Genomic DNA, 17,711 nt, shown 5'->3' on the forward strand with positions numbered 1-17,711 from the left:
GATGCAATTTGTAAAAATCAAATAAATAGCTGAAGGCACACTCACACTGAACTTGTGCCCAGCTCAGTGTCAATCAACAAGTTTCCATTGAATGCTGGACAAGCCAGCCCCTCTTCCAAAGAGAACACAGAAAACATTGTAAGTTCACTTTGGGGGCAGCTGGATGATCTTAAGTATCCTGTCCTTCCTAGTATTTTTCCCTCCCCTTTTGTTCCTTCCTTCCTTCTCCAGCTAAGACTTTTATTTCTTAATTCAGCCCCTCCCAAGTTAATTTCTTTATAAGTTATGTCCCTGGCTCTGGAGTGAGTGGAGGGGTTCCCCTATTGGGTGTTCCTATAATGAGGACAGACCTGCTGACCTGGGCCTCAAAGCAGGTCCTCACTTTGTAAAACAATAGCTTTTCGCCCACCACACATTCTGGAATGGAGACAGAGTACACAAATGTACATAAAATGATATCCAAATGTACACTACATAATTTTCTGTCTCCATCTGGGAACATCTACATTCTGATAAGCCAACATGTTGAAATATTATATTGTCCCAGTGTTAAGATGTGGGCCTAGGCATGTATTTGAAACTAGCCAGACACCGCTGCTAAGTCTTAACATAAAATCTTGATCTCCATTCTGGCCAGCATGTTCCCATTTCTCCACACTGAGCTCTCTGTCCCTGTATCCTGAAATAATAAAAACAATAGCTTAAATTGATTAAGGTTTGACTATGGGCCAGGCACTGTGCTAAACCCCTTATATACCTTAACTCAGTCAATCCTCAAAATACTGTTTTAAGATAGGAGATAGTATGGTCCCACTTCTCTCTCTCTCTCACACACACACACACACACACAAACACACACATACACAAACACACACACATAAACACACACACAATCTCTCCTGCTTGCATACTCACACATATGCTCATTTCCACTCATACTCACATTGAATTCATGTAAACTGAACCAAATCCTCCACCCCATCTCCTTGGTGCTCAGTACATCAAAGTCTCCTTCCCAAAGTCTCGCCCACTGACATCTGGAATTCTATTATTTGAGTATTCTTGTAGCTTAGCATTGATCCTTTGCTGATAAACAGAAAAACCTTCTGGAAGGAGTAACCCTGCCTCATCTCCATCAGATATGAATGACTGCTTGAGAGTTGAGTGGCTGGGAAGAGGCAATAATGGGAGAGATTACACAAGAGGAAAAAAAGGTACAAAGAAGATGTCTGGGAGCACTGAAGACAAACTTGACCTACTTCCTACTCCTCAAAATAATGTCTAACTATAGAACACGTAAGGTCCTCTGGAACTAGGGCTCCACCAACCTGACCTTTCCAGCCTCCTCCCTCCTGCCCAAATCACATTCAACTGCAGTCAGAATTCACACACATGCCTTTGCATATGCCCTCCTGATCTCTCTCTTTCCCAACTGGCAAAATCTCATTTATCTGTCAGAACCCAGCTTGAAAGCTGACTCCTCTATGAGACTTTGCCTGGCTCCTGGCTCTTATAGATTGTCTTTAACCTCTTTCTGTCTGTACAGGCATTGTCAACACCCCTACAAGAGTACTCATCACATTCTGTTTCAATCGTCTTGTTATGCCTGTTACCCCCACTACACTATGAGCTCTTGAGGCAGAGACTATATATATATATATATATATATATATATATATATATATATATATACACACACACACACACACGCATAGGTAGATAGATATAGATATAGACATATAGGTATATATAGATATAGATATAGATATATAGATATAAATATATAGATAGATATAGATATGAATAATCTGATCCAAAGTTTGTATTTCGTAAATGTATATGACGTGGATGAATAAATGAATGGATAAACTGCCATCACCAAATCAAGGTTAGGTGTGGACTGCCTTCACTGAACGTCTCTGGGTAAGGCTGCTGTCCAGTGTTTCTCAATAGGGTTACCACTGGAATTTTGTGTGGGACAATTCTATACTGCATTGTGTTCCTACTCATTGTGGAACACTTAACATCCTTAGTTGCTACCCACTAAATGTCAATGACATTCCCCACTATATCACTGTGACAACAAAAACAATTCCAAAACTCTGGGAGAAGTATTGTGTATGTGTGTATGGAGATGATCCTCTTTGGTTTGGAAGTGGCACCACATCAGTGGCTCTTTTCCCTGATCTCATTGGTCTAAAAGGCCCCTTATAGTAGGATCATGCTGTGCTCCTACAAGAGGTGCTAGAAGATGGCCTCTGACCAGAGCAAAAATTAGTAAGTAGGGACCAAAATAGTCCTGGTCAGCAAACAGGAATCATGGCAGCCTAATCAGCATGTAACAACACAGAGCAAACAATCCTGCTCCCTATTTTTATGATTTGGAAGAAGGATGGGTCGTGCCTAGTCAAAAAAAAAATTAAAATTTTTTAAAAACTTCAAGTTTTCCAATCAGTTCAAGGACTTTTTGCCTTGTCTCTGAGTGCATTCTCAGCATTACCCCATGTTTCTGCTAAGGGATTTCTCAGCTTTGAAAAGAAGGTTAGCATTATTGTGTAGTATGTTCATTAGGCACCTCTGAGAACTTACAGGAAAATAGAAAGGCAAGGCAGAAGTGATGCCATTTATTTATGCCTTCTGTGTAACAGTCATTAAACTTGTCACACTTTCCTTTGGACCTTCCACATCTTTTTCCTTAAACTGGAGACCCATGTTCAGTGTTTGGTTATGGGGTTGCTATTGGTGGCATCCCTGGGAATGTGTATCAAAATGCCAAGGTTCCAGCTTTGACCATAGTATAGATATGCCCAAATGTAATCTGGGTATGGGATTTAAATTCCCTTCTTTTCAGTAATGAACATCATCTTGCTTTCATTTACCTACTTTTCAAAGCAATTTCCCACATCAACATTTTTGTTCACTGTCAATGTAAACCTTAGGAGAAGGTAAAAATTATCACTCAATTTACTAGTTGGTACAAAAAAATCTAATCTGTGAACATACCACAGTAAACTGAAGAATTTCTTTTCTGGCCTCATATCTTTCTCAATCCATGATAGCACAGTCCACCCTTACCTGGAAGAGGGCATACATACCTGAAAGGATCAGAGTTCCCCTCTCTTTTCTAAAGGTGGCCTGATCTGCCTGACTTCTTGGAAATACATGGGCACTCTGGTCAGTGATCTAAGCTTAGAGCTAGATGGTTTCATCTACTTGCCAACTTACTACGCACTTGGCAGCTTCGAGATCAAATGCCTCAAATGACTCACGTGCCTTCTTACTAATTTCAAGGGCCCATCTAGAGGACAGAGGGCACACCATTCTGTAGACTTTGGTACTGCTCTGCTTTGTACAAAAAAATAAAATAAAAAGACAAAACCAAACACCAGGAAGACCAAAACTATATAAACAACTACCTCACATGCAGTCAAATACATGTAAAGAAACTTATGCTTGGTCACAATTTTTCAAGGTCATCTTTTTCATATTTTTAATTTTTATTTCCATATTTTAATTATACATAATAGTGGGATTTGATAAGGTCTTTGGATCACCTTTGCTTCTAATCATAACTATCTCAAAAAAGTGAAACTGTAACACCATTGAAAGGATTCTATGCTGGAAAATGTTTTCAACATGAATGTGCAGTTGAACTGATGATTATAATGCAAACACCATGTGACCACCTTGTAGATGCAGATAGCACATTGGCAGCACCCCAGAAACCTTCCTACCCCACTGGAGGTCACCACCATCTTGATTAGTGTGCTAAACATTTCCTTGCTTGTCATTGTAGTCTTATGTACATTTGTAGTCTTATGTAGTCTTATTTATGTACATCCTCAAACAATATAGTTTAGTTTTACCTGTTTTGAATTTTTTATTAGTTGAGTCGAAATGCATGCATTTGTAGATTTTGTGTGTCTTGCTTTTACTCAGCATTAAGCTAGAGCTGTAATATGCTAACTTTCAGATGACTCTTGCTCCCCTTATTCATGCCTAGAAGTACCTCCTTGGGAATAACTTTCTTATACTGAAGCTAATTTCTGTTCTATTAAAATAAAGAAATAAATTACAATAATAAATGAATACACCACATCAACCCCTTTTGGAGATGGAAAGAGAAGCCATTTATTTTTCTGAAGCTCACTGAAGTCCTCCCTTTCTTTCACCAGGGTCAGTAATTACAGATTTCCTTCAACATTGCCTCATGGATTTATACTCTAATCCTTTAATAATCTTTCTATAATAGAATCATATTTAATGGCTCCAGATATGAATTCCCTCATGGAGCAATCTCCAGAGAGGCCCTTTTAGAAGTGTACTTCTCCATATAAGGGAAACTGGGATGCATTTATACCATTATGGATTCTTCCAAAAATAAATGGCAAAAGTTGATGGTAATCAGCTCCTAAGAAATGATACTCTCTGACATACATTAATAAGAAATATGTTTGCCTTTCAAAACTTAATATCTTATACAGTCATTAATACTATTTCCTGTTTGCCATATCTGCCATTGTCAGAGACAGTGTGGTCTCTTCATTCTATGAAAGGAGCACTGAAAACCAATAGTTTCAAGATTCCACTAAGACCCTTTTGCTTGCCTCCTGACTTCACTTCCTCATCTGTATTATCAACCTCCTCCCAGGTGTCTTCTAATATTTCTTCCCCATTTAAAAAAGAAAGAAACATAGCATGGATGAACCTTGATGACTGTGCTACATGACATAAGTCACAAAAGGTTAAGTACTATATGATTCCACTTCTATGACAGACTAGTCAAATTTACAGAGATGGAAAATTGACTGGTGGTTGTCAGAAGGTGTGGAAGGGGAAAAGTTGGCAGTTTGTGTTTAATGGGCAGAGGGTTTCAATTTGAGAAGATGAAAAAGTTCTAAAGAGGTTGTTGGTAGTTTTACAAGAATATGAATATACTTGATGCCACTGAACTATATAGTGGCTTACATAGCTAATTTTATGTTGTGTATCTTTTATCTGATAAAATATTTTTTGAAAAGTGAATAAAATGTAGGAAGGAAGGAAATTAAGAAGGGAAACAAAATAAAGTAAGGGGGAAATAAAGCATGTTTCTCTGTTCTTTCCTTAAATATCATTTCTCTTCTATTAAAATAAGAAGTGAATACACCCATAAACCACACAACGGTGAGTATGGGCTCTGATTTGGCCTTAGATCCCTGAGAGCATGATCCTGTGGATTTGGATAAATCAAAGCTTATTGAATTTATTAAAGGAAATAAAACAAAACTTGCAAAGATAATTATTGTATCATCACGTATTTTGAAAATCTCTGCTCCTTTTCTTCTCAATTAAACTAAAATCCAACCAAACCTCTTCCTACCCCTCCTGAATGCAACTTTGATGTATCTTAAAGGATACAGTACATATGTTTTATTTATAGCCTCTCTATAATTGTAGGAGTACAACCCTAGAAAACTCTTTATAAGCAGCCACATGTACATTGCTAAACTACTTTCCATTCTCTGGTTCTTAGCATGTATGGGGCAAACACAAGAGACAACAAACACATCAAGACATTTATAAAACTTAATACTTGGATGGCCAAAAATGGAGTCCTGTGAGGAGGTAGATTTTGGAACACATTTCAATAACTGACACCCTAAGTCTGCCAGTTTCTAAAGTCACTTTTAGGGAATAGCTGATGGTGTAAAAATCTAAATACAAAAATCAGACAAAATCATTCAATAAAGACTGTTATTTATCTTAGTGGCTACAAATAATCTGGCAAACCTTTTGGGTTATAGTTATTTTCCATCCAAAACCCAGAAGTGAAACCCTTTGGCTCTAGACAACAGATAGCAAAGATATTTGGTTACTTCAAGAACATATTGGTTTTAAATTAATAACCCCAAAGTAAAAAACTTGAAAGCTGGTAACTCATCCTAGAAACAACTATGTCCTCTGCCATGAATAAAAAATTTATCCTTAACATTGGGGAGAAGCTTGGTGCCCCGCAGGACTGTAGAGAAGGGAGAGCCTGATGCTCTAGTTTCTTCCTTTGACTCCCTGCTCCTCCATAACTCTTCCAGGTACCCAAATCCATCTAGCAGCTTCAGGACTTTTTTCTCCAATACCCACCTCCTCCCTCTGCAATCAAATTCTGCTTTCTAAATCCAGTGTTTAGATTAAGTTAAAATGATTACAGAGAGTTAAGTTGCCACTTCCAAAGGTAGACACATGAATGTATCAAGAAGCAAAGCTTACATGAAAAGGGTGAAACTGTAATAATGACAATTGCAGGTGTCAGGCAACTTGGAAGAGAACTGGAGATGAGGCTGATCTGATGGCTCAATGGGTCTTGGAATCACAAGTCACAGGAAATCAAGGTAATAATCATCTCCTCTGCTTACTCACGTAGAAATCAGGCCCTGGTTCAAGGGTAAGCCCTGCAACTAGGATGAAAACCCACTATAGGACATTTTCATAATCCTTTCCTTAAAATACCCTAGATGTGACTCTTTGGAAACAGACTAAGCTGAAAACACTGATTTTATTTCAAACTATGTTGATTGCTTTTCCCTTTGAGAGTTTCATTTGTTTATCAGCAGAAATTCCTGGGCTAATTCCGAGAAATGCCATTCATTTCTTGCCAACAAGTCATGAACAATGGGTGGGGTAGAAGGGGGAGCTCCCCATGGAGGGTCCTGCTTCTGGACATGACAGCCAGGGGCTGTGAATGTGCAAAATGGCAGAAGAGAAAGGCTTTGGATGGGATCCCTGGGAAAGAAGAGGAGGCAGACCAGATGGCACACTATGTACATGCTACTACGGGGTTGGTCCTGGGGAAATGCCACATAAGCAAAATGTGTTTCCAGGGTGCCTATGCTCCCCATTATAACAGAAACAGCATTGTCATGTTTTCCATAGCCCTTTGCAGAATTCACAGGGCCCTCTATTCCAAGATATTGCCCAGGAATGCTCTCTCACATGTCCTGACCTCCATTCTCAAAGCCTCTCCTGGGCCCTATTATTGTAGTATATTCTCCAGTGTAAGTGATTAGAATGAAAGTGGTGTTTTAAATGCATGGTACTCACTACAGATCAACAGAAGCAGAATTTCTAGCACAGAGGCTGGGAGTTAGCATTTTACCAAATTTACCTAAGGTTACCTTTGATCATGTTAGAATTTAAGAAACACTAGCTTCAAGTCTTGTGCAAAAGTGATATGCTTCCCAAATGAACATCTGTAATGAAGTATGTACCAATAGCTTATTGCTATAACAAAAATAACTTCTGGGAATAGAATGGCATAATCTAACACTTCCTAAAACACACTAAGGAACACTTATCCTACAAAGTGCTCTATTAAAAATGACTCCTAGGGCTGGGATTGTGGCTCAGCAGTAGAGCACTCTCCTAGCACGTGCAAGGCCCTGAGTAGGATCCTCAGCATCACATAAAAATAAATGAATAAGGGTACTGTGTCCAACTACAACTAAGAAATAAATATTCTTTAAAAATGAGCCCTATGGCTGAATAAATTTGAAGAACACTGCATCATACATACTTCTCTAGTAGATTCATACTGTGTAATAATAAATTAAAGGCTCTGAGAAGTCCTGCATTAAAAGAAACCTTTTTAAGTTTCTCTAATTCAGAAACTCAAATTTATCTGACCATATAAATATTTTCCCTAGTAAACCCTAATACTATTCCATAAAATTATGTTCCTAAAAGCAAACTTTGGGAAATACTGTCTAAACCCTGAAAAGTAATTATAAAAATAGATGTTTCTCTTGTATAGAAAGCAAGTGGAAGATTTATTCAGGACAAATGGAGGCCTCTTGATATCCCTCAGGCAGTGCCACCTCTGCACCTTCTTGAGGGACCAATGTTGGTTAATATCCACTGAAAGAAATAGAGAAAGCAAACAGTTTTGCTCTATCATAATGGAAAATTACATTTTCCCCCAAAATCCTTTGTTTTTATGTGACAGGGGACTTTAGCATGCTAACAGGAAATCATTCTTCTTCATTCATTTTTATTGGTGTATTATAATTATACATAATAGTGAAATTCATTATGCCATACTTATACATGCACATGACATAATTTGATCAATCTCATTCCCTAGTAAATCACATTATTTCAATGAAATCAAGTTATATAGGCAAAGATGATCTCACCTTGCAGGAGGCAAGTTAATTGCCACTTCTTTGGAAAAGGTTTTAACCCTTCATACTCTGAAAAATGTCCAAGGACTAAGTGTAGAAGAAAAAAATAGAAATAAGGTATAAAGACAGTTAAAGCAGTTTAACAAAGCAGTCAGTATAGATATGGAGGGTATAGTGATCAACAGTGAACATCTTCTTTGGCAACCCTCAATAATCAGTTTAAGAACAATGATAATAACAGCATAATGACTGTAATAGAGTAAAGCCTCTGCTATCTAAACACCAATATTCCAGGATCCTTAAGCTTTTGATTAGCTTGGGATTCCAGAAAATACTTTTTTTAGAAAAGTGTAATCTTTTGCAGGCAAAGAAATGGCATCTGACCGTTTTGCATACTAAAGCTAGGGTAGTCACCTTACTAAAAATAATAGTCTATTTGACTGTTGTTGTTTAAAAGTAATTGACCTTTAAATATAATCCTAGAAGCAAGTGAATACAGAATTCAATAGAGAACAAAAGAAGAGAGAAGAAACTGAAGGGCCATCGGACATGGATAATGACAACATTAGCAAATCAGTAGCAGCCATGACAATTGCAATCAGCCATCAAAGAGATGAACCAAAAGAAGATGGGATGGTCTTAAAATTGGGGAGAAATTGTTTAATCAGTAAAACATAGAATTACCAAATGGCACAGAAACCTCACTCTTAGTTATATACCCAGAATTGAAAACACATGCCACACAAAAATACATACCCAAATGTTCATAACAGCATAATTCACAGTAGCCAAAAAGTGGAAACAACCCAAATAACCACCAACTGATGAATGGATAAACAAGTGATCTAACCATGCAGTAGAATATTATTCAGCCATAAAAAGGAAAGAAGTACTGGCATGTGCTACAGCATGGATGAGAGCCTTGAAACCATTATGCTAAGTGAAAGGAGCCAGAAGCCAAAGACTGCCTACTGATGATTCCATTTGTATGAAATATAAAAGAGAAAAATCTACAAGGAGAGAAAATAGATTAGTGGATGCCAGGAGCTGGAGTGAGGGGGATGAGAAGGGACTGTGTAATGTGTACTGGGTTTCCTTTTGGAGTGGTGAAAAATTTCAGGAACTAAATTAGTGGTGATGGTTGCACAATATCATAAATGTTCTTAATGCCACTGAATTGTACACTTTTAAATGATAAATTTTATGTTATGTTCACTTTACCAAAATAAAAAAATAAATAAACCCCCTCTTGAACTTTTGCCCTTTGAAAAAAGAAACTTGAAGAAGCAAAAAAAGTCTCTCTCCTCGATTACTATAATACAGGAACTCACAGACACACCATAAACCTAGATCCCCCTTCTTATATAAATAAATGTATGAGATGGGAAGAAAGGGGAACAAAATCTTTAAGGTCAGAGCAGAAAGCCCAAAAAATAGATACAGAATGGTCACGTGAATTAAAACATCTATCTACCTCAACTTATGTAGTCCGTTTCTGCTATATAATAAATTTGTACAATGTAAAAATGTTTATATTTGTTTTAAATGAGAGGACAAGGTTAAGAGAGAAATTGCCTATGTTCATACATAATATTTCTCAGCAAACGATTATTCTGCTTTACCAAGTAACAGTAGCTAAATGCCAAGTACACTAAACTCAATTGAAATCAGGAAGCATAAAGAGATACAGTAAACACTCTATTATATTCCCATTCACTCTACTACATTCTTTTTCTTGGTTCAGTTTGACAGCATGCTATCTTTTAAGTATATATTACATGATTCTCCTGTATATTGGTGAATTTTTCTCTTGTCTCTATAAATCATCAGCCTTAATCCTTTCTTATATCCCCTTGCTTCCATCCAATGTCACTATTTTAAAAGGTGAAGTCTATATTTCCTATATTCTTTTATTTATTATACAAGTAAGCTCTTTTCAAACCATCCTACTATTTTATTAGTATAGTTGTTTTTTAGTACTCTGGTTACAAACTTTCCTAAGTTTTGAGTGGTTTTCTCCAATCTTGTTTTTTCCTTAAGTCCTGTTATTTTTCAGTGTATAATTTTGCAGAATGTGAGGGTTTTCTGAAATGCATATTGCACTGTGGCAGTAATGCCTATGTTTGATAGCTCACTCAACCCAAATACTACTGAAAGAGAAATGACTTAGGGCTCCCAGCCTTTCCCTTATGGGAACATGGTGCATTGTTGGAATTTAGAAGCCTGGGCTCACCCCAGGTGCCTCTCTTGGCAAAACCACACTGTCACTATCCCTATTAAAACTATATGACAGAGCCAAACTTTTTCACACCTAACCAAAAGGAAACATTGTGGATTAGGTCTCTGGTAACCAGATCAAATCAGTTATTTTGGCAATTTTATAACAGCTCTTTAATAACCCAGGAATGCTGGAATCCCTCCAAGGGAACCCAAATTTATTAATTCTGAATCACAAATTCTCAGTGGAATGACCATAAAAAACCCTTAGATAATATTATTATTTAAGCTCCTGGTCAGTATAAAAGTCTCTTTGGTGATAAAATTATGTAAAAAACAAAAGGAATGAAGTTGTGCTGTTTTTCTGTAGTTCCTCTCTTTATACCACTTCATTCCACCAAAAGATAGGGAATTTCATTCCTACGTGTTTCTAATTATCAGGGACCAAACAGAGTCCTACTAAGAGATCAGGATGAATTTAATGATCTTCATGACTTGTGCAGTTTTTTTTAAATGTGTATTGATTGGTTCATAATAATTATATATCAAACTGGGATTCATTGTGGCATATTCATACAAGCACATTGTGACTTTTCCATTTAAAACGTTCCAGCCTCCATGTAGCACCAACTTCTTTGGGCCTGGTAGAGCCCTGTGGTATGTGACCAAGACTTGACCTCTGCCACAGAGACTTGGACAAGTTATGCTGAAAAAAAAATTCATTTGCTGTTCATGGAAATGAGTATATATTTCTCTCTGGAAACTCTGGAAAAGTAGTCTGTATACTCTGATTGCCATGGTTTAACCAGAGCTGCAGGAGAAAAACCTCAAACACAGGTGAGATGCTTAGACAATTCAAGGGTAAGGAGTTTAAAAAGTCAGAACTCTGAGAAACACAGAAAAAATGGAAATAGACAGCTCCTCCATCTTTTCCAATGGAAAAATTCCTGCCTAAACATGGCAAGTAGGACTGCCCCATCAAGTTTGTCACTATCTAGATAATATTCCTCCATATCATACTGCTGATATAGGACTGTACGTAAAAGTAGTGCCTTATGTATGTCACTAACTGGTTTTCTCTTTTGGACAGAAAATTTGTTCATCATCTTGGCTTTAAATACTCCTTTTTTAAGTGAGGACATTTTTCACAGTGTCTTCTATTAGATTAAGACAGAAAATGAGAGCCCCTTCCTTTGACCAAACATTTCTGTGGCCCTGAAGGCATGAGTTTCTTCATGCCTAATATTCACTGGGGTGGAAGGAATACAGAGAGTCATCACATCCATTGCCCTAGCTCAAATCAGGGCTGTGCCAAGTCTATCTCAGATGGGTGGGTACATTTTATTTCTAGAAATAGTAAAGAGAGTAAAATACTCTAGTCATTTATTTCAGAATTTAACAACTGTAGCCCAAAGGCCTTCCTTTATCAAACTCCATTCTTCTGTGCTATGATTTAAACCCATTGATTTTGTTTTATCTTTAATAGAAAGATTAGTTGCATTCTGGTTCAACATGGCAAAGATAGTACATGAGAAATCTTTTCCAAACAGAGAAGAGCAATGATGTGAGAAGCTGAAAAATGAATGAAACTTTAAAACTGAAAAATTACAGAAACAAAATGAAACTCTTTGTGGAATAAAATATAGGTAGAAAGAAAGATCAGTAGTTAAAGGGGGTCAAAAGGCAGTTGAGGCTACATACAGATAGTTGGTTCTAAACAGCTCCAGTGAACTACAGCCTGCAAGAGGCTTCCTAAGTGAAAGTGGTATGAGGGCTTAGATCTTGAATGTTCCCCAAAGGCCCATGTGTCCAAGGCTTGCTCATCATTATATGGCATTATTGGGAGGTGGTGAAACCTTCAGGAGGTGAGGCCTAATGGAAAGAAGTTAGGTCACTGGGGGAGTGCTCTTGAAAGGAAATATTGGGATCCCAGCCCCTTTCTCTCACACTTTCTCTTTTTCTCTCTCTCTTTCTGCTTCCTAGCTGCTACAAGGTGAAATGTTTCCTCCAGCATGTGTTCCCCACCATGATATACAGACTAACCACTTACTCAAAGGCAAAAGGGTCAGCCAGCCATGAACTGAAATGAGACTATAAACTAATAAAATAAACCTTTCCTCTTCTAAGTTGATTTTCTCAGTATTTTATCACCATGATAGAAAGCTGACTTATGTAGCTGGGTAACAGGGTCACACTTCTCATATGTAATAAGGGGTTGACATAGTTCTGCCCACCCAAAGTTGTATCCTAAAGCACACTGATTGTCCAAAGTAGGCAGTTGTACCTGAGGTACCAGTCCAAGATCTTCGTTATTAGCGAGTAGCACTGCACAAGAAAACAGGTGGAAACAGATCACCTAGGTATGAGGAACACAAGCTGGGACACTAATACATAACCTGGTTTAGAGCTAAGTGAGCCACAAAGTCAGAAACAACAATTCTAGAAAGAAGGAAGTGCTTATGTAAGACACAACTCCCAGAGATATGAGCTTTTAAACAAAAACTAGAAAATTAAGAAAAAATTCAGAACTAAGAAGGGTTTCCAAGAAACACAAAAAGGTTCAGAATTTACATCTAAATAAATAAAGATATTAGAATGATATGAAGTACACATTAAATGCATTTAAAATACTATGAAGAAATAAAAAAAAAAAGATCCCCAAAATAATGTGGAATTACAGAAGAACAACTAGTAGATATTTTTAAAATAATTTGTAAAAGTGGAGAAAAATATATTTATTGAATATAAAATAAACAGAAAAACCCAATAGATGAACTAAATAGTATACATGAAAAAATACATGAATTGGAGTATAGAGTTGAAGTAATAACATTAAGTATACCGAGACAGAAAAATAAAGGAACTATTAAGAGACATAGAAGACAAATTAAATGAGATACAAAGCATAAAATAAAACTTTGAGAATAAGAAAAAAAGATAGAAAGTGAAAAGGGAATGTTTACCAAAATAATGACGGCAAATTGAAGAGGAAATTAAGTACTTTGACTGAAAAACATCATATGCAGAGCTGGCTAAACAAACATAAATCACATATCTACACATCTCACCATGTGCAACAAAGAAAGAAAAAAGAGAAAATATGAAAAGCTAGACAAAGAAAACAAAAAGACCTACCAAAAAGTACAATCGAATAGTAGACTTTTATTAACAAACAAAAGAAGTCAACAAATCATTTACTAATATCTTCAAAGTACTGAGGGAAAATGAACATGCCCGATTATCATTCAAAACTCAAGACATTTTTGCATATAAGGATTACAGAACTTTAGCACTATTATCCTTAGAAAGATCTTGCATAGTTAATAAGAAGTACAATGAACTGACAAGGAAGTGAGCTGCAAGAGCAAGAAGGAAAACAAAAAAGAAAGCTTGTTTGTATACTCTGTAAAATGAGATTTTTAAGTCTTAAAAGAAAATGATGTTCAATTCTTTCCATTTCCTGTCCTCTGGGATTTAGGACCTCAATTTTTATGGTTTTTATTGAGCAATACAACTATACACAATAATGGGATTCATCATGATGTGTTTTTGTTTGTTTATGCCTTTATTTTATTTATTTATTTTTATGTGGGGCTAAGGATAGAACCCAGTGCCTCACACATGCTAGGCAAGCACTCTACCACTGAGCTATAGCCCCAGCCCACATCATGATGTTTTTATACATGCACATAGCATAATTTGACCAATTTAATCCCATAATTCCTACCCTTCTCTCCTCCTGATTCTCTTCCCTTACTGCATTGTTCTCCCATCTATTTTCATAGTATCCCCCTTTTTATTTCCCATTTCTCCCTAGCTTCTATATATGAAAGAAAACATTCAACCTTAGACGTTCTGAGTCTGGTTTATTTCACTTAGCATGATGTTCTCCATTTTCACTCATTTTCCTGTAAATCTCATAATTTCATTCTTCCTTATGGCTGAGTAAAACTTCATTATGTATATATATACCACATATTCTTTAGCCATTCATCTATTTACAGGCACATAGGCTAGTTCCATAACTTGGCTATTGTGAATTGCACTGCTATAAACATTTATATGCTCAGTTCTTTGAACATTTTTTTTTTTTTGCTTCAAATAATTGCTGGCCTATACTTTCCTTTATTTCTCAATACTTGCTTCCTACCATCTGCTTCCCAGGCAATTGGGGTAGGTGACAGCCATACTCTAGTTTATGCTTTACTAGGTTCTGTGTCATGGCCATGCCATAGTGGTTTAGATAGTTTCCTATAGTATTAGACCACTTTTGGAGAATTCTAGGAAAGAAAGCTTTTATAAAGCAAGTTGACAGGTTGCATGGAAGGTTAAAAAAAATAACAACCCCAGAGTAGTCATTTTATCAGAAATATTACTCCCATTTACCAGAGCCTCTCATATATCACACCCTTATAATCCAGCTTAAGCAGAAACAAATAATCATATACAAAAATAGTAAGCCTCATGTAGGAATTTATTCCAAAAAAAACAGTTTTCTGATTCATCATATGCCAAATCAATCTCTCATATCTTGAAGCATGTACTATTATCACCAATACTCAGAAGGATAAACCTGTGACCTGGTAAGATCTTTCCCATCAGGGGAAGAATTGCCTGTGTTCATCAGAGTGTATTCACTGATGCAGAAAAGTATAATTTATAAAGAAATAGCAATAACAATGCCAAACTAGGGATACCAATAAAGCTATGGATCGATCATCTCTAAAAGAATTTTCATCTGTACATAGTTACACCAAAACTGCCAACAATTTTAAAGCATTCTCTGACTCCTTAAAGTCCACCCAAGAACCCAGAATCAAGAACTTTTGTCCTAGAGGGAAACAGAATTGACTTACAGGATGACAAGGCTTCTACTTCACAGATCCGAAGACTGTCACATAGCTTTCCTAGGACTGCTGTTGGGAGCACAGACATTCTCTGAATCTTTCCATGCTTCCACGCCTTTGGTGTGGGAACCAGGCTCCAGTCAGACATGAACAGTGTCATTGACGGAGTCCCTGCCTCAGAAAAACACCCTAACCACAAATCATGAAAGTAGTGGTCCTAATGGTCTTGTGAAAAAAGTCTCTGCCTGGCTCCCCCCAGAGTTGCTCTTAACAGCGTGTACTTAATAACCATGCAATGTGGAGGAGGTGACTATTCAACAGGCAGGCAGCTTTATACTGTCATAAACCTCACTGGCTCAGCTCCTTTGATTTATGAACAGCCCCTCATCATTTCGAAGCTATGCTTGGATGCAATTCCAGCACTAATTGCTGCAATGCTGCAACTCCCCTGGTGCCTGCTGCCCATGGCAGGAAGAGGCTGTTTATGACAGAAAATCTCTGAGCCACGATTCCCTTCCCCCAGTTGATATCCCCCTTCAAATGATTAAAAGCCCAATAAAAATTTGTTACTGGGTACCCAATAACTTATTAGAGCTTAGAATGTGTCCCGCTTGGGCTATAAACAGTATTTAGGGGCCAGTTTGGGCTGCCTAAAAGTGTCCTACTGTTATTTCTGTCTGGCAGTTTCCCTTCTGGGGAACTTAGGGGAGATGGGTTGAACTGGGTGAAGAGGGAGGAAGGAGAACCACAGATGGGAATAGAAGAAGCAAACTGGTTTACCTGGACAGCGAGGGCAGCACAGATGAGGGATATGCACAGGAGAGAGGCAATGAAGATTTGGACATCTGACTCGGCTGCAAAGCACATTCCCATTCTGAAAGAAGGAGGCACCAAGAAAGAATAAATATCTTTCAAAGGTCACTGGGATCATGCCAGTTTGGAAAACAGTCATGCAGGGACTCACCCAGACAATGAATAACATTCCCAAGAAGCTGAATGCAATCAGCATTTTCTTTCCTTTCTCATCACTAGCACCTCTTCTGGGTTGGTTGATAGCTTACCGGCATGTTTTTCTAAGGCTGGATCACTACTGCTCCAGTTTTCAAAGACTACCATTAATTGTGGGAAGCTTCTTCTGGTCTGGCTCTGGGCATTTCTACCCTTCCCTAATTCTCTAGCTGCATGTCTTTTCTAAGATCCCACTCTGATTTCATAATCACCTATCCAATGCCATTTAAGGGAAAGAATGATGAGCAATGGGTCCCTCGAGTTGTTACCCTCCCCTGGGCAAGAAAGTATCCCTAACACATGGATTTTGGATTCTATGTAAGCCTGCCTTGGTCCAGTAGGCAGAGTGACAATTCTCATTTCCCTTTGCAGCCAGAATGTTTTCTGAGAACAAGCTAGAGTTAGGAATTGAGCTGATTATGTATTATGCCTGGGTGGGGCAACTGGGTCTCTGCCTGACTTACAATTACATGATCCCAAACTCCGACAGCTCTCAGCCATTGCTAGAACAAAGAAAGACTTTCAAAATACATTTCACATTTACATTTCCCATCCATAATTCATTTGAAGCAAGGGCTACTTGTATCTGTAAGGCTGTTGTAGAGAAAAGGGTAGTGAAGAGCATGGAGAGAAGATGCCTAGTGCATCAGCTTCTGGCATTGGGATCCTATTAACATTTTCACTGCCTTGCAGACATCAAAGCCTTGGCCCCCAAGGGTTAGCTGTCTATCTCCAATGTGTTGGGTCAAGAATCTGATAAAATTATGACAAACCAGGCAGTTAATCAGTCCCCAGGTACTCTATTTAATACATGCCCTATCCATTTAAAAGGGCAGACTTCTTTTATACAAATTGTAATCACTTTACCACAACCTATTTTCCTTTATTGTGTGCTTTCTACAATAAATCCTTGGAACGTTACATTTGGAAACACCACAGAAGCTTCTTATGCACCACACTTCTCAGAGACTGGTCATATCATCTGGAGGTGAGATCATCAAAGCACACCAAAGGCACACTTTCCAGGTGAGATCTAAACTGATCCTTAATGCTGTGTACTGAATCGTGTTCTAGGGTTAACCGTTTAATAATAATAATAATAACTACAATGATAATTATGATGACGGTGATGGCAACAGCAGTTATTGTTTCTTAGATGTTTATCATGACCGAACGTTGTTTTAAGTGATTTAAATGAATTAGTGATTTTAATCCTTGCCACAGCCTCATGAAATAGGTAATATCATTATCTTATTTTAAAGAAGAGGAAGCTGAGGGAATCTCAGAGAAGTTAGGTAACTTGTTCGAAACAACATGGCTCACTAGTGGCAGAGCCAGGGTCAGAAACTTTATTTGTCTTAAATCTAGAACCCATTGCTTCTAATATCTCCTAATATTACTTGAAGGTCAGGTTTCTGCATCCTTAAAATTGTTTAGTGTACAACCAGAGATATGAAAATTGTGCTCTATATGTGTAATATGA

At 37.5% G+C, this 17,711-nt stretch overlaps 1 protein-coding gene across 4 annotated transcripts in view; it reads right to left on the reverse strand.

Annotated features, from left to right (window-relative positions):
- Chrdl1 (chordin like 1) overlaps positions 1-17,711 on the reverse strand; it is a 109,311-nt gene that overhangs the window by 68,774 nt on the left and 22,826 nt on the right. For all 4 annotated transcript variants that reach the window (XM_027933009.2, XM_027932991.2, XM_027932999.2 and 1 more), the window contains exon 4: positions 16,001-16,094. In XM_027933009.2, the coding sequence (XP_027788810.2) occupies positions 16,001-16,094 (94 nt within the window). The remainder of the gene's footprint in view (positions 1-16,000; positions 16,095-17,711) is intronic.

The sequence above is a fragment of the Marmota flaviventris genome, chromosome X, assembly GCF_047511675.1.
Source record: "Marmota flaviventris isolate mMarFla1 chromosome X, mMarFla1.hap1, whole genome shotgun sequence".
Taxonomy (NCBI): Eukaryota; Metazoa; Chordata; class Mammalia; order Rodentia; family Sciuridae; genus Marmota; species Marmota flaviventris.